The sequence below is a fragment of the Sapajus apella genome, unplaced genomic scaffold (genome assembly GCF_009761245.1).
Source record: "Sapajus apella isolate SASKATOON/1434 unplaced genomic scaffold, GSC_monkey_1.0 scaffold48, whole genome shotgun sequence".
Lineage (NCBI taxonomy): Eukaryota > Metazoa > Chordata > Mammalia > Primates > Cebidae > Sapajus > Sapajus apella.
Genome location: NW_022436988.1, coordinates 3308416 through 3335983, shown reverse-complemented (window position 1 = coordinate 3335983; position 27568 = coordinate 3308416). Strand labels below are relative to the sequence as shown.

Sequence of the window (27568 nt, the reverse complement as noted above, 5' to 3'; positions counted from 1 at the left end):
CAAAACATAAAAAAAGACATAGCCTTTCTCTTACAGACATGAACGGGCGTCACGGAAATCTTATCGCAGAAGTCGCTCATCCTTCACCCCTGAGCCTCACCTCTCTGTTCCAGGGAATCTGAGTTTGGGGAAGGAAAGTCTACGGGGTCCTCACTTCTCCCTGTGACTCCTGCCCACAGCCATGAGTCCCCCGCATTGGAGCCGGGTGCCTGAGCAAGTCCTGACCAGCCCCACTGAGCTCCAGCACCCTGGACACCTCACGCCACCCCTTGTGGACTTTGTGCTGGGGATGAGCTCCACTTGGGAGCCCTGCTGAGGGCTGGTCCCTCCTGGACACCCTCTGCACTGGGCAGCGTGGTCCCCCCAGGGGGCCTGCGTCCTAATCCCCGGGCTGTGAATGGGCTACTTCTCATGGCAAGAGGGACACTGCCAGGTGACACAGGGCCCTGCGATGGGAGACTCCCCGGGGTCATGCAGCTGAGCCCAAGGTCATCGCAGGCCCCCGTGAGAGGGAAGCGGGGGTCAGAAAGCAGAGGCTGTGAGGACGCCCCAGCCTGGGACTGCGGCCAGAACGCCCTGGCCTTCAGAAGCCGGGAAAAGCCAGGAGACGGACCCGCCCCCAGCCTCCAGAAGGAGCAGCCCTGCTGACTCCACAGTTTTAGCCCAGTGGGGCCCCACGGGACTTCTGACCCCCAGGATCTAAACTAGTAAGCGGGCATGGTTTTGATTCTTTTGTGGTTCATGTACACAATGAGGGGGTTTTCATGCTCTTGTGTGAGACGTGAAACGTCTTTAGAACAGCGGCTCATGACCTGCCTGACGTGGGGGGGGAAAAGAGAAAATAAATAAATAAATTTGCATTGTTTTAAGCCACTAGGTTTGTGGTCACGTGTGACAGCAGAAACAGCAAATGGATGTGCCCTCCAGGGCTCTGTTAGGTGCCGGCGAAGCTCAAGGACGCTGGCGAGGGTCACCCTGGCCATCTGGGGGCAGGTGGTACATCAGGACCCTCCTCCCCCATCACCGCCCTCCCTCCCCAGTCGCCATCCTCAAGGGCATAGGGGCCAACCCCCAGTGAAGCGGCCAGACGGGCTGGCTGTGCCAATTCCCTGCAAGGCAGAGCTGTTCCTCCAGCCTCGGAATGCAGCCAGCCCCTGCATGGCAGCCTCTGGGGGACAGGACCCCCGGCTCTCTCCTCTCCTCTCTCCTCTGGCCCCAGCCCTGTCTCTCTGCTCCCCCGGCCTCCCTTGAACTCCCAGGACGGGTCGGCAAATTGCTATGTGTGCAGATTTTCTAGGGAGAGTCCACAACCATGGTTAGAGTCCCTCAAGTCCGAAAAGAGACAGAGCCACAACCTTGGGCGGCTCCTCCGGCCCCGGGTCCTGAGCTGCATTCCCCGAGCCAGCACTTAGCCCACGGTGTGAGACACCTGATGATGCAGCCTCCTCCTACCTTCCCCAGAAACCAGATTAGGTGCGGCCAGCAAAAAGAACATTCTTGGCTGGCAAAACGCTTTCACCGGCCACCAAAGGCCCCCTGTCCCTCCAGCCCAAGAAGAGGACAGCGCTTCCTCATCCACATGGGCTCTGGGCCCTGTGCCCCACGCCCTGGAGTGAGCCTCAGCCCTGCCCTGCGTTCACAGTCTGGGCGCGTTGTGGGGCATGGGTTTCCCCCCACATCCAGACCCTTGAGGCCTCGGGAGCAAGGACTGGCCTCTCTGGTTCCCCTTCACACAGCAGGTACTGAATCAATGCCCAGGAAGTGAGGTGTCCCGTGAGGCAGCAGAGGCTGAGCTGGAGAAGGCTCCCGAGACCTGCACAGATTCAGGCGTGATCGTCCCCGAGGCACATTGAAGGAAGCCAGGCTGCCATGGACACAACTCCGGGCTCACACTGGGGCGGCCCGGATGCTCCTTCATGGGGCCGCGGGGCTGCTGGAGGGGGTCTATGATCTTCGCCCTGACCTTTCGGCAGGTCCTGGCTTGCCCAGGCTCAGCCTCACCCCTAACCAGGTGTCATGAGGCACCTGCTCAGCAGAGCCTGTTGCCGTCCAGACACTGCAGTTGGTGATGACGAGACCAACACCAACGGCCCCGGGCCCCTTTCCTACCCAAGGGCTGCAGCAGAGGGACACCCTTTCCCACCCCCACACATGAGCTCCAGTCCCCTGATGGGAGCAAAGGGGGAGCAGGCCCTGCAGTGACCCCCTGGCCGTCTCTTATCCACCAATGTGGCCAAAGGTGGCCACGTTATCTCCCAGGGCGCACCCTCTCCTCCGTATCAGGACGAAGTAGACATCCAGGTGCCTGCACAATAGACGTTTCTGGAGATAGCAGGCCCTTCTCGGGCTCTCAGGAAAGATTCTGTGATAACAGGCCCTGGGAACAGAGATGCCCTTAGCCACACAGCATCCAGGGGACCCACCGCCCCTCTGGCCTTTGGGCCAAGTCAGCACCAGCCACTCCCACCCCACCCACCACCTTCCTGCACCCTGCAGCCACCCCTCCCTACCCACCAGGGTGACCAGACACTGGCTGGAGCCAGGGGAGGGGCAGGCACTCTTCACAGTTTCCCCAGGAAACCCTGGACCCTGCCCCAAGCCCGGCCCCCAGACAGCCACACCCACTCTCCCCCTGCCCACCGGAGCTCAGCCTCTGGGACAAGACAGGACCCTGTTTACACCAACGTACCTAAGAAAAACCTTGTGGAAAATTCCAGGCCTGAGTCCTGAGTGTCCCCAGAGTCCACGGCCAGTGGCTGAGAGCCAAGAAGATAGAGACAAAGAGGATTTATACCCCAGCAGTGAGGGGACAGTGACAAGGCAGCCTCTCTGCAGGTCCCCACGGGAAAGGAAACCCACAGCTCGGCTCCATGGAGCAAGGGCTCCCTGTGCAGCCAGGGCTGTCTGTGACACTGGGACTCACAAGGCAGTGGCACCAAGCAGGGGACCCCCCCGGAGAGCCCGGTTCAGCAGAAGTCTGGGGTCCTGGGACCCCAGCCCAAAGCAGGCAGTCAGGAACTAAGTGACATAGGTACCCTGGGGGCTGCAGGGCAGAGGGAGGAGAGCATCTCCGAGGCTCCCTTGCCATTCCCCAATGCCAAGTCCAGCAAAGGTGTTTTTCTGGAGCAGGCGCTGATCCCCCTCACGAAACTCAGGACCCGGCCGCCTCTCCCGGGGGCTGAGCAGCTCTGAGCGGGCGTGGAACCATGGGGCACGCTGGGGCCGACTCCAGGGAGGTGGTAGGGGAGGCACCCACCCAGGCCCCGCTGCCTGGGGAAAAGGCTGCTGAATACAGGGCACACTGATGCCAGGGCCCTGGGCAGGGGAGGTGGAAATAGTGTATGCCTCTCCCTCCTTCTTACCATAGTCTCCCAGGGGCTCCTGGCCTTGGGTGAGCAGGATGGACCCAAGGCGCCTCAGAGGGAAGCTTCTTGGGCAGATAGACAGTGCAGGCCACGGGGCCCCGGTGGTGGGGAGGGGAGGGGAGGGGACACTGGGCCCGCATGTGTCCTCTGCAGCAGGACAGCCTAGCCTGCCCCTGGCCATGCTGAGCCATGTGGCTCTCCTCTCCGAGACGCTGTGATGACAGGCAGAGGTGGCAGGGGCACAGCAGCAGCAGGGGCACAGGGGTGGCAGGCAGAGACACTGTTGAAAAACCCGCCCAAGGGCCTGCCCTTGGCATCTCCTGGGCCCACCCTCATCTTCCCCGAGGCTATCCAAGTGCTTTCCCGGGTGGTGTGTTCTCCGTGGAAACTCGGGAAGGCTCCTCATCATGCCAGGCACAGCCCCACATGCCAGGGGAGGGGATGCTAATGATCATCCCCAGCTCACAGGTACAGGAGGGAGGCCTGCGGCAGGGGTAGCCCACTCAGAAAAGCAGCTCAGACCCTCTACCTGCTGGGCTCATCCTCCCCAGGTTCCCAACCACGGTCCAGCAAAGCATCCTCCTCCACATGGCGAGCTCCCCACAGGGTTCCTCCAAGGTTCTAAGAGTGAAGGCCTGGTGGTCACCGACAGAAGTCTGCAAACAGCAGATTCCTACACAGACGGCCCTGCCTTAGGACGGCTCCACCGACAGGCTGCGACTTCACGATGGCGAGAATTCGACCAGAAGTCAGCGGAAATGGCGCCCTGCACAACCACTCCCTTGCAGGACAGTATGCCACAAATCGCACAAGATTCTCAACACTTTATTATAAAATAGCTTTGTGAGCCGGGCACAGCGGTTCACCCCTGTGATCCCAGCACTTTAGGAGATCAAAGCAAGAGGGTGGCTTGAGCCCAGGAGTTCAAGACCGGCCTGGGCAACATAGCGAGACCCCATTTCTAAAAAAAAAAAAAAAAATTAGCCAGGCATGGCGGCACACACCTGTAGTCCCAGCTTCTTGGAGGCTGAGGCAGGAGGATTATGTAAGCCCAGGAGTCTGAAGCTGCAGTGAGCTATAATCATACCATTGCACTCCAGCCTGGGCAGCAGATTGAGAGTCTGTCTCAAAAAACAAACAAAAAAAAAAAAAGCAGGCTTTATGTGCGCTGATTTTGCCCACCTCTAGGCTAATGGGAGGGTCCTGAGCACAGCTGAGGTCAGCTGGGCTGAGCTGGCCAGCATACTAAATGCACTTTTTTTTTTATACAGTCTCACTCTGTCGTCCAGGCTGGAGCGCAATGGTGCAATCTCGGCTCACGGCAACCTCTGCCTCCCAAGTTCAAGAGATGCTCGTGCCTCAGCCTCCCGAGTAGCTGGGATTACAGGCATGCGCCACCACCATGCCCAGCTAATTTTTGTATTTTTATGAGAAACGGGGTTTCGCCGTATTGGCCAGGCTGGTCTCGAACTCCTGAGCTCAAGCTATCTGCCCACCTGGCCTCCCAAAGTGCTAGGATTACAGATGTGAGCCACGGCGCCCCGCCAGTAAATGTATGTTTGACGTAGGATATATTCCACTTGCAGTGGTTTAGAGGGCCATCACCCGGTCAGAAGCGCAGGAGCCTCTGTGCATCCAGGACCCAGCCGAGCACTGCGATTGTTAAACTCCTAATGCTCACAGAGGGCGTCACCCAAAATCATGAAGAGGAACAGACACAGCCACACAACCCCCGACCACTGCCCAGTGGCCCCCAAGCTGCACCAAGGCCGGAGCGCCCAGAGACCACAGCTCAGCCCTTGCTGCCTGGAGGTCCTGGAGGCCACGGCTGCGCCACGTGTCTGCCTCTCTGTCCGGCCCCGCCCATGTCCAGCTCTCCAGGGGTGAAGGCGCCTCACCGCTCTGGTGTGCCTCAAAATCAGCCTCAGGACCTTGGAGTTCGTTGTCATGTCACAGGCCACTGGGGCCATTAAATAAATAGTGGAAGGGCACGGAGGTGGCGAGGGCGAGGTTTGGAAGGGTCGGGAAGACACCCAGGAAAGGGTGGGCACCTGGGACGAGGCCCAGCACTTCAGGGCGGGGAGAGCCAAGGGAGGAGCTGGGCTGGAGCCGCAGGCACCTCACACAGAGGCCTGGGGAGGGTAAGGGGGGAGAAAAGGTCTCAAGCTTGAAGAAGAAACCCCAAGAAATGAACAGCACCACAAAGAGACAGTGACACATCAGCGGACCCCCAAAAATCACTGCCCGTCCAAGCCAGCCCAAGGTTCACCGCGCTGCCCCCCACCTGGCTGGGTGAGAGCTTAGTGGACAATGCGGAGGGGGTCCCGGGCACTCCCCCAGCTCCCATCCCGGCTTAAACCCAGCAGCCACTGGGGTTGTTGGCTGTCTTGCAGAAAGACCACTCACCGGGAACGGGGAGACACGAATCCTAGGCTGGGGGGCTCAGTGGGACCTGGGGAGAGTTCCAGGCTCCTCAGAGTTCCATCCATCCCTCGTGAAGGGCTTCGCCACACGCCGCCATCCTGCAGGCCGCACCTGAGCGCAGGTCCCGCCGCCACGCTGTGTCCACTGCAAATGTTCTGTTTAATTAGTTACACCTGCTATCGTGGGGAGGCAAACAGAACCCAAAATACCATCTCTAACGCAGCCTGACCTTGCACACACAGACGTACGTAATGTAGATAGAAGAAAACTTGTGTGTAGATACCCCATGGGGTGTAAGATTTAAAATCAACTCTTATTTTCCACCTATGTTCGATTTTCCTGAAATGAGTATGAATTATTCTTCAACTATCTTCTAAATCACCTGTAAACTTTTTACATTGTTTGAGTTACCTTTCAGGTGGGAGGACCGAGGTCTGGTGAGTGTGGTTTCAGCTTGTGTCTGTCCTCCACCAAGGCTGGGGACGCTGTTTTTCTTACCCTTGCAGGGAGAACCCCAACAAAAGCGGGGCGCTTCTGGGGACCCCATCGCTACTGGGGAATTGTCTCTTGACCTGCAAGACAGAATCTAGAACTCTGTACCGCTACTGTTGAATGACCCCTAGATCCTTGCCAGCTCTGAAAGGCCCCAGGATCATAGGTTCTTTTTTTTTTAATTGTTTTGTTTTGTTTTTCTGAGACAGAGTCTCACTCTGTCACCCAGGCTGGAGTGCAGTGGCACGATCTCGGCCCACCACAACCTCCGCCTCCTGGGCTCAAGCGATTCTCCTGCCTCAGCCTCCCAAGTAGCTGAGATCACAGGTGCCCACTACCATGCCCAGCCAATTTTTGTATTTTTAGTAGGATGGGGTTTCACCATGAAGGCCAGGCTGGTCTGGAACTCCTCACCTCAAGTGATCCCTCCGCCTCGGCCTCCCAAAGTGCTAGGATTACAGGTGTGAGCCACTGCACCTGGCCTATTTTTTAATTGTTAATTATGGTAAATACACATGTAACATAAAATGTACCTTCACATTGTGTTTCAGTCATCACCACCATCCGTCTCCAGAATTATTTTCGTCTTACGAAACTGAAATTCCGTCCCATCAAACAATAACCTCGCCCTTCCCCGCCTGTAGCCCCTGGCAGCCTCCATTCCACTCTGTGTTTCTGTGAACCTGACTCCTCTAGGGACTGCACATACATAAAATCGCACTCTATGTGTTTTTGTGTGATTGGCGTGTTTCACTCAGCGTAATGTCCCCAAGGTTCATCCGTGTTAAAGCCTGTGTGAGAATGTCCTTCCTTTTCGAGGCTGAATAATATTCCATTGTATGGATGGACCATGTTTTGTTTACCCTTCACCCAGGGGTAGATACTTGGGTTGTTTATATATATATATATATATATATATATATATATATATTTTTTTTTTTTTTTTTGAGACAGAGTCTCCCTCTGTCACCTAGGCTGGTGTGCAGTGGCACAATCTTGGCTCGCTGCAACCTCTGCCTCCCGGGTTCAAACGATTCTCCCACCTCAGCCTCCCTAGTAGCTGGGATTACAGGCACCTGCCACCACTCCTGGCTAATTTTCGCATTTTTAGTAAAGAGGGGGTTTCACCATATTGGTAAGGCTGGTCTCAAACTCCTGACCTTAGGTGATCCGTCCGCCTTTGCCTCCCAAAGTGCTGGGATTACAGGATTGAGCCACTGCACCCGGCCTGTTTCCACATTTTTGCTTTTGTGAATAAGCTGCCGTGAACACCTGTGTGCAAGCATCTCTTTGAGACCCTGCTGCCAGTTCTCTTGGGCATGTACCCAGGAGGGGTACACAGGAACCCATAAACACAGGATACGCCAGGCTTGCCTGTAATCCCAGCATTTTGAGAGGCCGAGGCAGGAGGATCACTTGAACCTAGAAGTATAAGATCAGCCTGAGCGATGCAGGAAGACCCTGTCTCTACAAATACATTTTAAAAATTAGCTGGGCATGCTGGTGCGCACCTGTGGTCTGAGCTACTCAGGAAGTTGAGGCAGGAGGATGGCTTGAGCCCAGGAGGCCGAGGCTACACAGTGAGCCATGATCTCGCCACTGTACTCCAGCCTGGGTGACAGAGTGAGATCCTGTCTCAAAAAATAAACGTAAAAAAACACAGGACACAGGACGGCCACAGAGGGGCATAGACTCACACCGGGAAATTCTAGGTGTGAGCATAGAGGCTTCCAGAGAGCAGGGAGGTAGTTCGTCAAGCATACGGGTATTTTACAGGTTGAAGGGTGGTCCCCCAAAAGGATACGCCCCTATCCTAATTCCCAGAATGTGTGAATATGGCCTATTTTGGACAGAGGGCCTCTGCAGATGGAATTAAGAGAAGGATGTGGAGATGAGGTCGTTCTGGGTTATTTGGGCAGACCCTACATCCAAGGGCTAGTGTCCTTATAGCAGTCGCATAGGGACAGACACAGAGAAGGCCTCGTGAGGATGGTGGCTGAGTGGGAGGGATGCAGCCACAAGCCAAGGACACCCAGGCCACCAGAATGCATGATCGCTGCTTGGAGCCGCTCCTGTGGTCATTTGTTACATCAGCTAAGCCAGGTCTGCACACACCTGCACAGCAAGAACTCCAGAGGAGAAGCCAGGCCCGAGCAGGGGCAGTTTCCCCTCTGGCCAGGATCTCACCCCATCAACCCAGCTGCCCACAAGGCTGCGGCCCAAACATCCCAGGCCTACAGCTGTGAGCCCGCCCTGGGCTCAGCCAGGAGAAGAGGGGGCAGTGACCAGTCAGCCCGGGCCCCTTCAGGGAGCCGATGACCCCCTCCCTTCCTCCCTCATGCATACATCCCTTCATTCGTTCATTCATTCATTCATCCATTCATTGCTCCTTCTGTAAACAGGCCTGGCACCTGCCCCGTGCCTAGATATGAATGCAGTATCACTGTGTCCCTTTCGGGGGCTCACAGCGGGTGGGTAAGCACACCCACAAATTCATGACTCCAGAGGGGAGAGGAGGCCCAACAGAAGGATCACATGGGAAGCCCAGAAGGGGCCCAGCTCTGCCTGGGGCTACAGGGAGAAGCCCCCCAGACTGGTGTCTGGAGGCCCACCCTGGACGGACGCAGAGGCTTTCCTGATGGGCAAAGGAGAAGGAGGCCTCCCTCTGGTCTGTGAAGGAGACGGTGTCACGGGGAGCTGAGGTGAGATCCTGGGTTTTGTCCTCCAGGTGACAGACACAGGAGGAGTGAGAACAGGCTCAGCTTTATCCAACTTGGTGGAAATTGCAAGTGTGCTCCAGGAGAAGGACAAGAAAGTCTGACGTGGTCATGTGGAGGCTATACAGCTCTGAGCAACGGGGCAGGTGGCCCATCCTCTCTCCCACATCCCCCGGCTCCTGCTCCATCTGTCCCCCCACCCAGTGCCTCCGTGGCCAAGCCTGATGTCCTTCAAGCAGTGGCTGCAACCTCTAAAGGAACTTCACCCTGCAGGGCAGGGCAGGCCCCACCCAAGGAAGAAGCCTCTGCCACCCAGAGTCCAGGTCCAGCCCTCGCCACCCCCATCCCAGTCAGGACTGATGCAGCCCCCGGCTCCTGGGGCCCCCACATGGAGCCCCTGCTCCCAGCAAAGCAGTGAGGGAGGCTGGGAAGGGAGGGGCTGCGAGGGAGGAGAGCGCCTGGCTGTCCCCGGAGAGTACAGCTAACCCACAGCACATAATCCTGTTAAAAAATTAATCCTCATTTAGCCGGGCAGCAAGGCAGCCGCTGAGATAAAACCCCTGAGAAGTAATAAAAGGCAACAGCAATTGATAAAGTGGTGAGGCCGCTCATAAAACCCTGCTGCAGTGAAGGTCAGGCAGGTCCCAGCAATCAGAGAGCAACCGCCAGGTGTTGGGGTTGTGGGGGGAGCATTGCCTCACAAGCCCCAGCCCCTGCAGAGGTGACTGCCTTGGGCAACAGCAGCTGAGGCTGATGGCGGAGAGAGGGAGACAGGAGGGAGGCTGCTTGCTCAGCTCCTCCCTGCTCAGCCTCCCTGGGTGTCTGCGGCCCTTTGGGAAGGAATCACCACCCTTGGTCCTTGTCTGTCTCCTAACCTCATAGCCATAAAAGACACAGCCCTCCTGGGGCCCAGCCGGTCCCAGAGCTACCTGATGAGCCTGGCCTGTCTCCTGTGGCTCCTGGTGGCCCCTGCTGTCTCCCACACGCTTGTCCCAGGGATAGGACAATGAAGAGCCCACCCCAGCCCCATGCCAGGGGTCCCACCTGGAACCCTCCCAGACAGCAGGTGTGGTCACCACTGCCTCCGGCGTCTGCCTGCTGGGGAGACTCATTGCCATGTCCCCACATCCAGCCCCTCCTCATGGTGCGTTCCATCCCAGCCTAACAGCGTAACCAGGCCCTTCAGGGGCCCCAAAAGCCAGTAATGGACCCCACAAAAGGGCACTGGACTAGGAGGCAGGAGAGACCCACTGAGACCCAACGTTGTCACCACCGGTCATGATGGAAAATCAGGGGAGGGGGCTGGATGCTCCACCACTCCTCCAACAGGGGCCACCACCCACAGGGGTAAGGGCCCAACTTCCGAGCCCACACGCTCACCACGGCATCCAGGGCTCCCTGGAAGCACCGGCCTGGGGCTGCACCCTGGCCAGAGGAGGAGGAGAGTGATTTCCATGCGGTCTCACACCAACCGCGGCCTGGAGACTACGCGGAAGCAAGAGGTGCGTCAGAAGGCGGCTGCAAAGGTCCTGACCGTGCTAATGCCACCCTCGTTTTCTTTTATTTACGCACTGAAGATTCATTTATTAAACACCTACTGCGTGCCAGGCATCAGGCCAGGAGCTGGGGTTACCGCGTTGCTCACAGTCTTGTAAGAGACACCTAAACAGTGGCAATAGAATTCCTCGTATCGGGTTATTAATGAGAACAGGAAGTTAGCGGCAAAGCTGATCTGTCAGAGGACAATCCCTGCCTCACGGCCCGCAGCCACCAGCTGAGACACCAGCAGGCCTGGGCAGGCGGCCCCAGGCCCACGGGCCGGATCCCCAGGGCCTGAGCCCCCTGCATGGCTCATCCTCATGGGCCTGTGCCAGCATCAAATCCACCCGGGCCCCAGGCCAAGGAGGCCTCTGGGATCAAGTCCTGCTGAGCACCTACGCAAGAAAAGCAGTGAATACCCACTTTCCCATGTGTCCATAAGGAGGAGCGCTCTCCCCCTCGGACACCAGCTTGCCCGTAACCACCATACCTACGGTGGCCATCAGCCCTACCTCTCTAAGCTCACATCCGTCTGCTTTAGGTGGGGAGTTCTCAGCCTCAAGGACGCTGGAATGACGACTTTAAAAATGCTTTGCCCCATCCCAGTAACAAGCAGCCCACACAGCTCCCAGACATTGGTCTCTAATAAACGAACCAGGCTACCTGGGAAATGCTGGATTCTAGGGCAGAGGGAGGAAATATGTAAGATGAGCCTGGAGCATCTTATAGTGCTCAAAACACACACATGCACACATGAACACACACGTGCACGCGTGTACACACACCCACTTGGACACACGCACGTACATACACACATGTATTCATACACATATGTGCATACACACATGCACGCAAGCCATGTACAAACATACATGCATACACACATGCGTGTGCACACACACATCCTGTACACACATGTATTTACACACACTGCAGGGATATGTGTCACAGACCAGGAGCCAACTGAAAAACTGCCCGGTGGCCAAAGGGGGAACAATTGGGGCTGAAAAATAGAGAAATACAGGATCACCACTCAGAGTATAAAGTACATTGTTACCAGTCCATGCTGACGTAAATAAGTCATTGAATGAATAAACAAATGGGCGTGGGGGGCAAATCCCCCACACGGAATTCCGAGTGCCTATGCAGCCACTCCGCTGTCCAGGAGGTGGAGCGTGACCCCTCACTCCAGGAGCCTGAGTGGCAGGCACAGCCTTCCTTCCAAAGAACAGAGTATGAAGCCGCGGAGGGCGGGAAAGACAGCAGCCTCCAGGAGACACCTGCGACTCTCCTCAGCTGCGTGACTCAGGCCTCAAATCCAGTGATAAGCCCTACTGATAACGTGTACCTTGATGTGACCTGATGGGAACGGCTCCTGCTTGTTTGGTTTCAGTTTTTTTGAGACGGAGTTTCGCTCTTGTCACCCAGCCTGGGGTGCAGTGGCATCATCTCGGCTTACTGCAACCTCCGCCTCCCAGGTTCAAGCAATTCTCCTGCCTCAGCCTCCCAAGTAGCTAGGATTACAGGCATGCACCACCACGCCCGGCTAATTTTTGTATTTTTAGCACAGACAGGGTTTCCCCATGTTGGCCAGGCTGGTCTCAAACTCCTGACCTCAAGCGATCCACCCACCTCAGCCTCCCAAAGTGCTGGGATGACAGGTCCGGCCGGGAATGACTCTTTATCTCTGCAAACCTTCTCCCATAAAACTGTAACCCCAGCCTAGTGATAAGGAAAACATCAGATAAATCCTAATTGACGGACATTCTACAAAACACCTGACCAGCCCTCCTCAAATCTCTCAGTGTCATCAAAAACAAGGAACAGCTGAGAAACCGTCACAGCCAAGAGGAGCCTGAGGAGACCTGAGGACCGAATACCATGAATTGGCTGTCCAGGGGGTTGAGGCTGCAGTGAGCAGAGATCGTGCCACCGCATTCCAGGTTGGACAACAGAGCAAGACCCTGTTTCCAATAATAATAATAACTTATCAGCCTGGTACGGTGGCTCACAGCTGTAATCCCAGCACTTTGGGAGGCCGAGGCAGGTGGATCACCTGAGATCAGGAGTTCAAAACCACCCGGGGCAACATGGCGAAATCCCTGTCTCTACTAAAAATACAAAAAATTAGCCAGGCGTGCTGGCGCACATCTGTAGTCCCAGCTACTTGAGAGGCGAGGTAGGAGAGTTGCTTGAACCTAGGATACAGAGGTTGCAGTGAGCCAAGACCACAGCATTGCACTCCAGCCTGGGTGACAAGAGTGAAACTCTGTCTCAAAAAAATAATAATAATAACTTATCAATGCTGGTTCCTTAATTGTGCAAAGTACCACACTAATAGTCAACATTAATAACGGGGGAACTGGGTGCAGGGGACGTGGCAACTCTGTATTGTCTTCGCAATTTTTCCGTCAACCTAAAACTATCGTAAAATAAAAAGTTTTGTCAAAACAGAAAGCATGGTAGCTATTTGTATGCGTTTGTCCTCTAAATTGATTTAGATTGTGCCACTGCACTCCAGCCCGGGTGACAAGAGGCAAACTCCGTCTCAAATATATGTGTGTGTATGTGTGTGTACATATACATATATCAATGACAATCTCACTTATATATCAAGTGACAATCTCGGCTCACTGCAACCTCCACCTCCCGGGTTCAAGCAATTCTCATGCCTCAGCCTCCGAGTAGCTGAAATTACAGGTGCACGCCACCATGCCTGGCTAAGTTTTGCATTTTCAGAAGAGACGGGTTTTCGCCATGTTGGCCAGGCTAGACTGCACCATTTTTCAAGAAAATGTTGTCAACAGCCCCAAAGGCTGACCACAGGATCCCCAGTAAACAAAGCCTGGTAAATTGCTGCACCTTGAAGCAGCCGAAGCTGAATGCCAGGGCTCAGCGGCCAGAACACTTGGGTGCAAGCTTTAACCTCTCTCTGCCTCAGTGTCCCACCTGTCAAGTGAGGAGTTTACTACCTTCTAACACAGGGACTACCTCCCAGCTTCGATGAGATGGTGGCTATTGCTGAGCGCCTGGACTGTGGGAAATGCCAGGTTGTCATGAGTTACAGTCAACCACTGCAAACTCTTCTCCATGCGCTTTATGAGACCAGGGAAGAGAACAAACACCTATGTGGGGTGACCCCAGGAGCTCCCCAACAAAGCGGGACTGAGGTACAGAGCCAAACGCCGGAGGAAGAGGTACCTCAACATGGCTCAGCTGTGCTGGGAGGGTCAGGGGGCTGACCTTCCATGCCTCTCCAGACCTGGCCCAGGCTGGTAAGAGCACGCCCCGGGGGCCGAGAGGAGAACGTGGGGAACCACGGACCCCACACCCGCAAGCCACCAGGATCTGCGCCGGCCCAAGCACACCCCAGAGGCACCCAGCCTGGACCACTGCCTGGCGGCGTGCGCAGGCCCTGCCTCCACGGCGGCCCACTCGAGCCCCAGCCCACAGCCCGCTCCTGCTGAAACCCAGCAATGCCCCCAGGCCTGGAATCCACCATCAGCTGGGACTAGGTCCCGCCGAGGGTGGAAACCGCACCGAGGCAGTGCGTGGAATTCTCCCCGGGAGGGCGCAGCCCGGGGTGAGCCACCCAGGACGCTGGGGACCAGGCGCCTTCTGCGCACCCTGCCATCCCCGGGGAGCCCCTCATCAGGCGGCTCAGGGCGGCAGCCGGGGGCATCAGATGGAGGGAAAAAAAAACAAAAAAGAAGAGGCGCCAAGGCCAGCTTCTAGCAAGAGCCTGGGGACTGGACTGAAATGACATTCTCCTTTTGCCCCATTGGCCAAAACCTGGTCACGTGGCCGTGCTTTGCTGCAAGGAATGCTGGGAAATGTAGTCTTTCTTCTCGGCAGCCATCTTATCATGAAAGAGGGGAGAACAGGTATGAGGGCACAGCTAACCTGCTCTGCCACAGCAGAAAATCCAGACCCCGCCGCGGCCTACGGGCCCCTGGTCGACCCCCTCGGGGGCCGGGGCGCCTCCCTTCCTCCATGCCTGGTCCCTCTGCTGAAGCCTTCCTGCCCTCTCTCCTGGCTCCATCCATCCTATGGGTTACCCCAAAGCTGGTGCCAGCGAAGCCTGACCTCCTCTCCCGAAGCCGCCTGCACTCCCCCGTGCGTGCATCGCAATCTGTGTCCCTGACACACGGGCATCCTTGCCCTCCCCAAGGTCTGTGCTCCCCAGGCAGGAGCCGCACCTCTGGGTGCCCTGAGCCCAGCCCAGCAGAGCAGGCACCCCACGTGGTGGTTGCAGGAACCGGGCGGGGGCTCCATCCTGGTTTTCAGCCTTTGGTGCACAGAAGCGTGAAGAAGCAGGGTCGCTGGCACCGAGGCCTCCTTGAGAGCCTGTTCCAGTCGGCGGGGCAGGGAGGGCCAGGGGTCTGCACCTGGGGTCCTTGCCCACCCACCCGGTCAGGAGGCTGCAGCAGGCTCTGTGGTGTCATCTGAGTGCCATGGCCATCGCTCTGAGGTGGGGATAGCTTGCTGCAGCCAGGCAAAGGTCTTAAGGAAGGCAAGGACCACCGTTGGCAGGTGTGTGGCTCCAGACTGAAATGCTGACAGTGGCTGCGTGGCCCCAGCCACGCCCTTCCATGCCCTTCCATCTCCCCACCGTGCAATCCCGTGCACCGCCTCTCAGCAAAACCTCCAGGATCCACCTCAAACCCAGCCCAGCCCACAGCCACCACCCTGGTCTGGGCCACCAATATCTCTTGCTCAGACACAGGCAGTCACCTCCCCAGGGAGCACCCAGTGTCCATTCTGCCCTCATTCTGGTCCGTCCTTCACCCGCAAATGGAGAGGGTTTTTAAGCATTAGATCAGTTCATGTCATTCTCTTGCTTAAAACCCAGCCCTGGCTTCCACTGCTTGGCATGAGAATCACCGCCGCCTGCCCTACAGGACTGGCCCTGCCGCCCTGTCACCTGCCCCATGCCCGCTCCCCTGGCTCACGGCCCCTCCGGCCACTCGTTGCATGCCACCCCACCCACCCGCCAGCTTCTCCATCTGGTCTTCCTGTCTTCCTTTCTTTTGGGAAACTCTATCTTCTTTTCTGGTTTGTTCGTTTTTCTTTGTGTGTCCCCAGCTCGAAGGGAGGTCACCAGGAACACTGTCTCATTCACTCCTGTGTCCCCAGAGCCTAGAACCACGCCTGGTACACAGAATGTGCTTAGCAGGTACTGAGACAGAGACATACAGAGAAGGAAAGAGGGAGAGACACAGAGAAAGAGAGCAAGGATAAGAGACGGGGAGGGAGAGACGGCGGGAGGGAGGGAGGGCTACACCCTGAACTCAGGGTTTCCCTCCCACCCCTCATGTGCCCATGGCGACAAGGGAATCCCCCTCTTCTGACCCCTTGCCAAAAGGTCCGACAAGCAAGAATGTCCGAGCCCCGGGCCCCCTCTGAGATTCTCCAGAAGGAAGCACCCCAAGAAAGAAGGTGCACAGGACGCTGTGCTGGAGCCATCAGGTTCCAGGTCAGCTCCCTACCCTCCAGGAGCCCCTAACAGGAGCAGGAGGGGAAGAAGAGGCACCCAGCCTGGGGTTCCCCCTGGACAAGGCCATGCTGTGACCCAGGCTTGGTCCTGGCCCTGGCTGCAGGAAGCCCGCCGCACAGGCAGGCCTGAGGCCCATGTGCCCCGAAAGGCCTGGAGAGGGGGTCCCACCCCACCCTCATTTGGGTCCCCTGGGGTCAGGGTGATCTGGGGCAGAGGAGCCACCGGTTGCAATGGGAGGGGGAGAAGGTACAACTCTGCCGGTGGAATGGACTCCTGCTGCTGTGCCCTGAGCCCTGGGTCACCGTCCCCACTCTGGGGAGGAGCCTGGAGCCCCGAGGGCGCAACTGGCAATAAAGACAGACACGCCCAAATTGATGCCAGCCCACGCACTCGAGGCTGGGACCAGGGGTGGCACCAACACGGCTGGGGAGCCCACTCCCGAGGTGCCACTGACTGGGGATGACCACAGCCACAGTGCAAAGACGCACGGGATGAGATCAGCCCCCGTGACCCTGGGACTTTGCCCTCCTCCTCAGCAGAAGCTCTCCCGGCACCCTGTGTGCCTGTCCATCTGGAAGGCCCAGCATGAGACGCCCGGCCATCCTCCTCGCTGTGGCTCTGGCCACGCTCCTGGCTCCAGGGGCCGGGGCACCGGTCCACAGGCAGGGCTCCCGGCACAAGCTGCTCCTGGTGTCCTTCGACGGCTTCCGCTGGAACTACGACCAGGACGTGGACACCCCCAACCTGGACGCCATGGCCCGAGATGGGGTGAAGGCACGCTATATGACCCCCGCCTTTGTCACCATGACCAGCCCCTGCCACTTCACCCTGGTCACTGGTGAGCAACGCCCCAGGATGGGGCCTGGGGGCGGGAGGGCCTGAGAAACCAGGTGGCACAGAGCCCTGTCGTGCGGGATGAAGGTGAGACGTCCTTGCTCCACGCACAGGACACAGCCCAGGGGCATTAGGAATCCTCACTGTTACGCCAGGCACAGTGTCTCATCCCTATAATAGCAGCACTTTGGGAGGCTGAGGCGGGCGAATCACCTGAGGTCAGCAGTTCAAGACCAGCCTGGTCAACATGGTGAAACCCCATCTCTACTAAAAATATAAAAATTAGCCGGGCACTGTGGCGCATGCCTTAAGTCCCAGCTACTCAGGAGGCTGAGGCAGGAGAATCGCTTGAACCAGGGAGGCGGAGGTTGCAGTGAGCCAAGATCGAGCCACTGTACTCTAGCCTGGGTGACAGAGGGAGACCCTGTCTCAAAAAAAAAAAAAAAAAAGGAATGCTCACCATTGGTAGCAACAGATGTAGGATGAAGAAAAATGCGCAGTGGGATCCTTAAACCATGGTCGCAGCCAGGGCAGCAACCCCAGAGGGCTTCAGGAGGAGGGAACTGTGGTGGGCTCAGGGCCTGGGAAAGATGTGCTGGGCTTCCCACTGGGTCTCACGTCGCCCCTTCCTCACCTGCCTTTCCAGCCTCTCGTGGCCGTGCCAGCCTCTCCCTCTCCCTCCCATCCTTTCCATTTCCCAGCCAACACCTCCCTGACAGATCTTCCCAGGCTGTAGACAACACAGACATAAGTTTTTAAAGAGCCAAATATGGGGCCTGGCACAGTGGCTCCCACCTGTCATCCCAGCACTTTGAAAGGCTGAGGTGGGCAGATCACTTGAGGTCAGGAGTTCGAGGCCATCCTGGCCAACATGGTGAAACCCCATCTCTACTAAAAATACAAAATCAGCCAGGCGTGGTGGTGCATGCCTGTAATTCCAACTACTTGGGAAGCTGAGGCAGGCGAATTGCATGAACCCAGGAGGTGGAGGTCGCAGTGAGCTGAGATCACACCACTGCACTCCAGCCTGGGCAACGAAGCAAGACTCCATCTCAAAAAAAAACAGAAAAAAAAAGAAAGTCAAATATGGGAGGCTGAGGCAGGAGGATTGCTGGAGCCCAGGAGGTAGAGGCTGCAGTGAGCTGAGATCGCGCCGCTGCACCCCAGCCTGGGCAACAGAGCAAGACCCTGAGTCAAAAAGAAATAAAATAATAAAAAGCCAAGTACCACAACAATGGTGTTAGAGAGTGAAAAGCAAACACCCCCGGCCCTCCCGAGGGGCACGGCCACGGCTCAGACCTGTGTCATCCTCCAAAGACCCCGCACAGGTGTCCCAGGGCTGCCGCAGCAAGAACCACAGGAAGGGATCCTCGTGCTTCTGGAGGCCAGAAGGCCAAGGCCAGGGCATCGCAGGCTCTGGCAGAGGCTCCCTCCTCACCTCTTCTGGCTCCTGGGGCCCGGCAATCCTTGGCATTCCTGGGCTGGCGGCAGCATCCCTCCGACCTCTGCCTCCGCCTTCCCGGGGCCTCTCCTCTGCGTGCGTCTGTACTCGGCTTCCCTCTTCTCTCAAGGACACCAGTGGCTGACTTGCGTGTCCACACTTCTCCAGTACACATCCCCTTACCTAGCTAATTCCACCTGCAAACACCCGGTTTCCAAATAAGGCCACGTTCTAAGGTTCTAAGTGAGCATGAACGTGGTGGGACCCCATCACCCTAACAGCTGGCGCGTCCCCACCGCAGCGTTTCTGCGGCCTCGGCCCCCTCTAACCGCGAAGGGAGGTGTGCGGTCCTCCCGTCTGCAAGCACCTTTCGCTCCCCGCATCGAAGATGGGGACGGGAGGAAGGGACTTTCTCGGGTTCATTTCTCCTCTGGCACCTTTTGGACTTAGTACCATAGGCACATGCTTCCTGTGCAAAAATACATTTAAAAAAACCTCATTGACCTCCACGTGGTTCGCTGAAATTCCTGCCTGGGATTTCATCTGACGGCTGGGCCAGTGTTTACTTAATTACTTCCTTCCTGATGGCCGTGGAGGTCACCCCCAATCTCTTGCTAAAGCAAACAAGGCTGCCGCCAGCATCCCTGAGCGTGCATCCCTGCAGATGTGCCCATCCAGCTGCAGGACAAACTGAAAGTGGAAGTAGAATCTCTAGGTCAAAGAATTTGTCTCGGACACGACCTTGAACCCTGGCTCCCAGGGGGCAGTCCAGGAGGAAGTCCACTCCCCCCAGCCCTGCCCCAGGCCCGTCTCCCCACGCAGCACACGAGGGAAACTGGGCCGCTTTGGCTCACCTCTTCCAGCCCTGGGTCCGGCCTCGCTGTGACCCCCGGTCCCTCCCACCGCCCTCTCCCCCTCTTCCTCCCTCAGGCAAATACATTGAGAACCACGGGGTGGTTCACAACATGTACTACAACACCACCAGCAAGGTGAAGCTGCCCTACCATGCCACGCTGGGCATCCAGAGGTGGTGGGACAACGGCAGCGTGCCCATCTGGATCACAGCCCAGAGGCAGGTAATGCCATCCCGCCCACACTGAGCTTGCCCAGGCGAGGCCTGGGACCAAGTGAGGACCCCTTCCCCACTCCAAGGTCTCGGGGCTCCTGGCCTACTCACAGAAGAGTGTGAGGCAGGGCGGGTAGTGGGTGCTGAACCAGCGAGCTGCATCCCGCTCAGCCCGTGCACGCAGCCCGGAGCAAGAGGGATTGCTCTGCCCCCAGTCGGAGGGAGAACTGCATCCTCGGGCCCTGCAGCATGGGGTGGGGGCCAACAGGAATGATAATTGTGACTTCATGAGAAAGCATGTAACCACGAAACGACTTTCTCCTTCCCCACATCCCTGTCCGAGCTGAACAGCTAAATTCTAAAGGGCCAAAGAGGAAATGCCAGTGGGTTATCATATCGGCCCAGGAATCCCCCCACTTTGCAATGCCCTGGAGGCTGCCTGGCCCGGGGTGAGGCTTCCAGTCAACAAAGTCTGTGGAGGTTTCCAAAATGAGGCTGGAATAAATGCCAGAGCCCACGGCCACCTTACAGCCAAGGTATCCACTCGAGCCGGAGTCCCCTCGCTGCAGAAGGACCCACAGACCCACTCAGGGCTCCTTCCAGGGACTCGTGAGCAGGAAGCCAAAGTAGAGACCCGGCATCTCATGGTGTTTCATCCAACAAAAGAATGTCCCGAGGGAGTGGACGGGAGGGGACAGATGAATCCTAAACAAAGCAGCAAGCGACTTGGGGCAGACAGGCGGCCAGGCAGAAGGCTGGAGGGGCAGGTGGACGGGACGCACGTGGACAGACAGACAGACTCATGCCTGGACCAGAGCCCAGCAGGGCAGACCAGACTGCGGGTGAGAAGGGGACGCCTTCTGGGCAGTGTGGCCCCCAGGCAGGCATTACAGCCCAATGATGAGGCAGACAGGGCGCATCTGGGACCATTTGTGTAGTGACGTCCCGTCTAGTGCTCACATCCAGTGAGCACCTGCCATTTCCTCTGTGAAATCGGGTTTTCCCTCCAGAGAACATGAGATCAGAGATGTTTTAGAAATGAAAGGCCCCGCGGCTGCAGCTAGGAGCAGGGGTGGGGTGGGTGGACAGAGGAGGAGGTGAGCCGGGGGCAAATGTGCTCACAGGCATGGGGCGAGGGGCACCCACTGAGGGGTCCCCTCTTTCATGCTGCCTTGTCTGGCAGGGCCTGAAGGCTGGCTCCTTCTTCTACCCCGGCGGGAATGTCACCTACCAAGGGGTGGCCGTGACGCGGAGCCGGAAGGAAGGCGTCCTGCACAACTACAAAAATGAGACGGAGTGGAGAGCCAACGTCGACACGGTGATGGCGTGGTTCACGGAGGAGGGCCTGGATCTGGTCACGCTCTACTTCGGGGAACCAGACTCCACGGGCCACAAGTACGGCCCCGAGTCCCCGGAGAGGAAGGAGATGGTGCAGCAGGTGGACCGGACCGTGGGCTACCTCCGGGAGAGCATCGCGCGCAGCCACCTCACAGACAGCCTCAACCTGATCGTCACGTCCGACCACGGCATGACCACCGTCAACAAGAAGGCTGGTGACCTGGTCGAGTTCCACAAGTTCCCCAACTTCACCTTCCAGGACATCGAGTTTGAGCTCCTGGACTACGGACCAAACGGGATGCTGCTCCCTAAAGAAGGGAGGCTGGAGACGGTGTACAGTGCGCTCAAGGACGCCCACCCCAAGCTCCACGTCTACAAGCGGGAGGAGTTCCCCGAGGCCTTCCACTACGCCGACAACCCCAGGATCACGCCCCTGCTGATGTACAGCGACCTTGGCTACGTCATCCACGGAGTGAGTCGCCTGCTGGAGGCACCACCTTCGGGGGCTCCCCCCCGGGGCTTGGGTCTCCTTTTTGTCTTTTTTTGAGACAGGGTTTTGCTCTGTTGACCCGGCTGGAGTGCAGTGCCAGGGTCTCAGCTCACTGCAGCCTTGAACTCCCAGGCTCAAGCGATCCTTCCACCTCAGCCTCCTAAGCAGCTGAGACCACAGGTGCATGCCACCGTGCCTGTCTCATTTTTGTGTGTGTTTTTTTGTTTTTTGTTTTTGAGAAAGAAGTTTCACTCTCGTCGCCCAGGCTAGAGTGCAATGGTGTGATCTTGGCTCACTACAGCCTCTGCCTCCCAGGTTCAAGCGATTCTCCTGCCTCAGCCTCCAGAGTAGCTGGGATTACAGGGGCCTGCAACCATGCCTGACTAATTTTTTTGTATTTTTAGTAGAGACGGGGTTTTGCCATGTGGGCCAGGCTGGCCTTGAACTCCTGGCCTCAGGTGATCACCCTGCCTCAGCCTCCCAAAGTTCTGGGATTACAGGCGTGAGCCCCCTCGCCTGGCTGATTTTTGTGTTTTTTGTAGAGAAAGGTTTTGCATGTTGCCCAGGCTGGTCTCAAACTCCAGGGCTCAAGCAATCCTCCTGCCTTGGCCTCCCAAAGTGCTGGGATTACAGGGGTAAGCCATTGCGTCCGACCTCTCCTTCCATCTCTCTAGAGATGGTCCCCAGTTTGAGGAGCATCAGCACCAAAGAGACACACCCCTCACTATGCAATAGTATGTGTGCACCTGTGTGTGTGCCCTCCACATTCAGGCCCCAGGCAGTAAGAGTGTGTGTGCACATCTCTGCCCATCATGTCCAGGCCCTGTGCAATAGGCATGTGTGTACGTGTGCACATGTGTTTGTGTGTGTGTGTGTGTGCGTGCATGCACACTTGCACCCTATGTGTCCAGGGTAAAGTGTAGAAGTCCAGCCCCAAGGGTGACATGGAAGAGGCAGGAAAGAGGCAGGAACGAGACTTCCCCTCAGCAGGGAGCACGGGGACGCAGAGCCGGAGGCAAAGCACAGATTAGGGAGCGGACATCCCGGGAAAGGAAGTGACCGATGGGCGCCTGCGCTGGCCGCGCAGGAAGCAGGGCCCAGCCTGGAGCTGCCCACTCCCCTCCCATTTACTCGGGGTCTGGCCTCCGTTCATTTCGCAGGACCATCCCTGATCTTCACTCTTTAGGGTGACTGATCTTTAGGGGCTCTGAATTCAGGGAAACTGAGTCTCAGAACCCCTCCAGCCCCCATGTTGGTGCTCCTTCCTAAGGGGTGGGTGCTCATAGGGTGGATAGGGTGGGTGGAGAGGGTCTGTTGCTCCCAAAAAGGACCTGACACCCTTGCCCGCTCCCGGCAGAGAGTTAACGTCCAGTTCAACAACGGGGAGCATGGCTTTGACAACAAGGACATGGACATGAAGACCATCTTCCGCGCCGTGGGCCCCAGCTTCCGGGCGGGCCTGGAGGTGGAGCCCTTTGAGAGCGTCCACGTGTACGAGCTCATGTGCCAGCTGCTGGGCATCGTGCCAGAGGCCAACGACGGGCACCCAGGTGCCCTGCGGCCCATGCTGCGCACAGGTGAGAGCAGGGGGCCCCGCACCCCGGCCTGCTCTGGAGTGCACGTGTGTGCACGTGGGTGCCTGCATGACTGTGACCAGCACACCCGTCCAGCCACCCTTCCTTCTCCCTGGCTTTGGGGAACACCAGAATTCCTCACATTCCCACAACACGTGACCTCTCACGAGCACCTCGTGCATCTCAGGGGGCACCAAAGGGCGAGCGGAAGGAGTGGGCAGCCTTGCCCAAGAGGGGGTCGGATGGAGTGAGGTTGGCCCAGGTGGGGCTCTGTGCAGAGCCCACCCGCTGGACCCCCACGCCCCACTCCCCACCACGGCAACCTGAGGGCCTCCTTTCTGGAATTTTCCTGTATCAGCCTCCCACGCACACAGCTCCCTATCTGAACCTGACCCATCTTGGGGACAGAGGTCACCTGGAAACTGACAAGGTGGCAACCCTGGAGGGGGCCTGGCTGGAGAGGGGTGGGCCCACTGAGCAGGGTTGTGGAGGGCTGTGGTGGACAAGGGCCATGGGACCAAGGGAGCCATGAAGGAGGAAGTCGGGGGCTCATGGGGACGACCAGGAGAGGACCCTGAGTCTATGGCGGAGGAGCCGGGTCAGAAGCCATGCCTCTCTCCCTCACCGGCCCTCTGGCTTTCCTCAGAGTCCACTCTCCTGCCAGATGGAGGGTCAGCTCTCCTGCCCAGCAGCTGGCTGCTCCTCATGATGGGACTGCTGGGGACCATGATTCTCCTGTCTGAGGTCGCATAACGCCCCACGGCTCAAGGTGAGAGACCCAGAAGGCAGAGGCAGGAGGGTGGCCCCGTGCTCCCTGACCCTCCACCCTGATGTCCTAGGCAGCCAGAACAGAGCTGCTGGCCCCCCACCAGGCCAGTGACTCCCACTGACCTGGTTGCCACCGAGAGACGATCACCCTGGGGACCCCACGGCTGACCCTTCCAGCCTCTCTGCTTCGGGTTTCCAGAGCAGAGCACCCAGACCCGTGGCCAGAACTCCCACCCTCTCCCAGACGCCAGAATCCCTCAGCCTCTGGACAGAGCTGCCTCCTCCCTCCTTCCTGCCATGTCTGTGCTCCACTGTGACAGCTCGGAAGCCGTCATGGGGGGTGCGTTTGGGAGCAGAGCTCTGGGACTGTGTTCCTGTAACTCTCTGGAAGCCAGCCTCTGAGGACACGCGTGGGGAGCGTGTGGGAGGAGAGCTCGGGGCTGTGTTTCTGGAACTCCCCGGGAGCCTCCGAGGACACTGCTCCCTTGTCTGCTAGGCCAAGCAGAAGAAAGTCATTCATTCATCCTGAAAGTATGTAATGGGAGCCAGCTCCAAGCCAGGCTCTGGTCTGGGCTCAGGATATGCAGCAAACAAGACAGTCCAGTCCCTGGAATCTAGGACCTGCCATTTAAAGGCCCAAGAAGGCAGAGAATACAAAGCAAATGAATCCACACGCGAAGTGCTCAGACGGTGGTGATGGCAGAGAAGAGATGGCCACAAGCAGGGATGGGGCAGGGGCTACCTTTTCATTTGCCCAGACTGGAATGGCCTCTCCAAGAAGGTGGATTTAGGGAGAGATGGGAATGATGAGAAGAAGCCAGGCACACCAGCCTCTGGGAAAGAGATTCCAGGCAGGGGAAAGAGCCAGTGAAAGGCCCCTCGGGGGGGGGACGGGCCCGGCATGTTCTGGATGAGACAGAAGGCCAGTGTGCCCACAGGCTGGCATGCGAGTGAGCTCCAACATGAGCTGACCACAGCCCGGAGGCAGGAGGTTGTTTGATGCTTGTGGAGCGGGTGGGGGGAGCCCCAAGCAGAGCTTACACAGGGTCTGAGGTCAGTGATTCAACCAGTCACTCTCACTGCTACGCCAGGGACAGAAATGGGAGCAGGAAGTGACCAGTTTGGAGGTGGCCGCAGGGCCCAGCAGGACGGTCCAGTGGCAGGGGTGGAGACGCTGCAACGTGCACAGATTCCAAATGTCTGTGCCACATTCCAGGAGTGTAGACAGACCGTAAGGGGGAGGTGAAGAAAATGGACAAATGAAGGATGGGTCCGACGCTCAGGTCCTGAGCCACTTGCTGACTCAGGACCCGAGTCAGCAAATGTTGGGGACAGGAGTCGAGGGAGCTAAGAGTTCTGTTTTGGCCACGATCAGTCCCAGTGCCAACAACGCGGCCACGTGTGGCTGTTCCTGGCACAGGTGCAGATGAGTCCACAACCAGGGGTACCGTGCAGTCTGGCAATTTACATTTGAGACTTGTCAGTGCAAGCTATGGGACTCAATGAAAGCCCCCCACCAGAAGGAGTGGACTGAGAAGAGATGGGGTCGTACGACTCACTGAGAAGGCGGGGCTGCTGAGACAGGAAAAGCCAGCGCTTGTCATGAGTCAAGAAAGAAATGAGTCTGGGCGTAGTGGCTCCTACCTGGAAGCCCAGCACTTCCAGAGGCCAAGGCAGGAGGATTGCTTGAGCCCAGGAGTTCAAAACCAGCCTGGGCAATATAGTGAGACCCCATCCCTATAGGAAATTTCTTTTTAATTAGCTGGGTGTGTGTGTGCCTGTAATCCCAGCTAATGGTAGGAGAGGCTGAAGCGGGAGGATCACTTGAGCCCAGGAGGTGGAGGCTGCAGTGAGCCTTGATCTCACCACTGCACTCCAGCATGGGCAAGAGTGAGACCCTGTCTCTACACAATAAATACATAAAAGAGAAAGGAGTGGGTTTGGGGTTGAGAGAAGCAGGAATGTGGAGATGTGTGAAGTGGAGAGGAGCATTCATGCAAAATGTCACACCCAGAAGGGGACCAGAGGACCCTTCAGCCTGAACCCCTCATGCAGATGAGGATGCTGGAACCCAAGGCATTAGCTGACTGGTCCAACGGCACCAAAGAGTGGCCGGTGGCATGTAAGGTCCTGGTCCCGAGTACTTTCGGCCACAGCGCCTGCCTCTCTGTGCTCAGGGGCCCTGGTCCTTGAAGCAAGTCTTCCAGCTCTAGTCAGGGACATGATAAGCTTTCCACGGCGCTAGAGACCACAACCATTTGTTCTCCACATAAACTAAGAGAGGGACTCAGAAAAAGTCATTATTCAGACGCACACGTGAGAAAACTGAAGCACAGAAAATCGAAGGCCACGGGACTATGCACATTCTCACGGCGGGGGGGGGTTCCCCAGAGCGGCAGCCACCGTGGCGCCCCAGCAAACCAGCTCTCCAGATCCCCCTCAGAAAGCCCTACTGTTGCCCTTACCCACTTCTGTGGCATCCACACTCTCACTGTGGCCCATTTCAAGGTACCAATGTGAGGTCACAGAACACGAAGTAGGGAAGAAGGCCCAAGAACCATCTTCACAAGCAGCACCTGCTGGCCTGAGCAGGTTGCTAAGAGCTGGGGGGCCCAGAGTTTTCAAGGCAGCCTGGTCAATTCCATTTGGAACTAGGGTGTTCTCTGTGGCCAGCTTCTTTTCTTTTCTTTTTTTTTAGACAGATTCTCACTGTGCTGCCCAGGCTGGGGTACAGTGGTGCGATCACGGCTCACTGCAGCCTCGACTTCCTGGGCTCAAGCCATCCTCCCACCTCAGCCTCCTGAGTACCTGAGACTGCAGGTGTGCACCACCACGCCCAACTAATTTTTTTATTTTTAGTTTTAAAAAAAAGCTATGTTGCCCAGGCTGGTCTTGAACTCCTGGCCTCAAGCAATCCTCCTGCCTTGGCCTCCCAAAGAGCTGGGATTACAGGCATGAGCCAGGGGCCCAGTCACTGGGCCAACTTCTTTTCTCTAAAGGCAGTGTTGAAAGTACATGTGGCCAATTAAAGGCACATTGTAGGGGGCCAGGCGCGGTGGTTCACGCCTGTAATCTCAGCACTTTGGGAGGCTGACGTGGATGGATCACGAGGTCAGGAGTTCGAGACCAGCCTGGCCAAGATAGTGAAACCCCGTCTGTACTAAAAATACAAAAATTAGCCAGGCGTGATGGCGTGCCTGTAATCCCAGCTACTCGAGACGCTGAGGCAGAGAACTGCTTGAACCCAGGAGGTGGAGGTTGCGGTGAGCTGAGTTCGTGCAGTTCATGCCACTGCAATGCAGCCTGAGTGACAGAGTCAGACTCCATCTCAAAAAAAAAAAAAAAAGGCAGATTGTCGAACGGACGCAGGCTTTTGCCCTGATTTACAGAGTCCTCCCTTCCCAGCCAGAAGAATAGGCAGAAGACTAGGGGCAGCTCTTCTCTCTCCTGGGATACCCACACTGCCAGCTAGACCTGGGACAGTGCCCACCCCTCCCCTCCCAGCCCACAGCCCTGGGAGAAGGGTCTGAAGCCTCACATCATCACGCACCCCCAAGGCGACACCTGCCCCCAAGCTGTGCCCTCCCAGGAATCCCCCACACAGGCCCTACTCAGCGCAGCCTGGCAGAGCTGCCTCCTCCCACTGCGTGCACCCCCCACACCCCCCTCCTGCAACCAGCCTGTTTCCCACCACCCCTCCCTTCCAGTCCAGCCGCACCTCTGCTCCACCTGTCTCAGCAGACCCATCCTCAGCCTGCCCCATCCCCTCCTCCCGGACCAACACGTGCTGCTTGCTCTTCCAGGAAGCCTCTGGGAGCCGCCCGCAGCCCTGGGCCTGCCGTCCCGCTGTGATGCTCTGCTGGACGCGGACGGACCCTCCCTCCCCAGCTTATCCCAGGCCATAGGCGGCATGCACTGTCCCCCGCCGCGCCAGTCCCCGTGCTGGTAATAAACCTCGCAGCCCAGGCCCAGGGCCCCCGGCGCGCGGGCCCCAAAACCCTGCCCCCCCCCCCCCCCCCCCCC

The 27568-nt window shown here is 57.6% G+C and overlaps 1 protein-coding gene and 1 pseudogene across 1 annotated transcript; both read left to right on the top strand.

Moving 5' to 3' along the window:
• Positions 1–726: 726 nt before the first annotated feature.
• On the top strand, positions 727–822 carry LOC116525884 (annotated as a pseudogene).
• A 15576-nt stretch (positions 823–16398) lies between these two features.
• Positions 16399–27521, top strand: ENPP7 (ectonucleotide pyrophosphatase/phosphodiesterase 7). The gene is made up of 6 exons (XM_032241447.1): positions 16399–16872; positions 19240–19385; positions 20559–21185; positions 22561–22780; positions 23424–23546; positions 27349–27521. The coding sequence occupies exons 1-5, from the start codon at positions 16620–16622 to the stop codon at positions 23528–23530; spliced, it is 1353 nt and encodes a 450-aa protein (XP_032097338.1). The 5' UTR covers positions 16399–16619; the 3' UTR covers positions 23531–23546; positions 27349–27521.
• Positions 27522–27568: the final 47 nt, after the last annotated feature.

Bases quoted from the DNA above. Each gene is read 5' to 3' on its own strand.
- ENPP7 (XM_032241447.1), top strand. From the start codon at position 16,620: ATGAGACGCCCGGCCATCCTCCTCGCTGTGGCTCTGGCCACGCTCCTG. The intron at 19,386-20,558 runs GTAATGCCATCC...CTTGTCTGGCAG, and splicing joins GGATCACAGCCCAGAGGCAG to GGCCTGAAGGCTGGCTCCTT. The intron at 22,781-23,423 runs GTGAGAGCAGGG...GGCTTTCCTCAG, and splicing joins GCGGCCCATGCTGCGCACAG to AGTCCACTCTCCTGCCAGAT.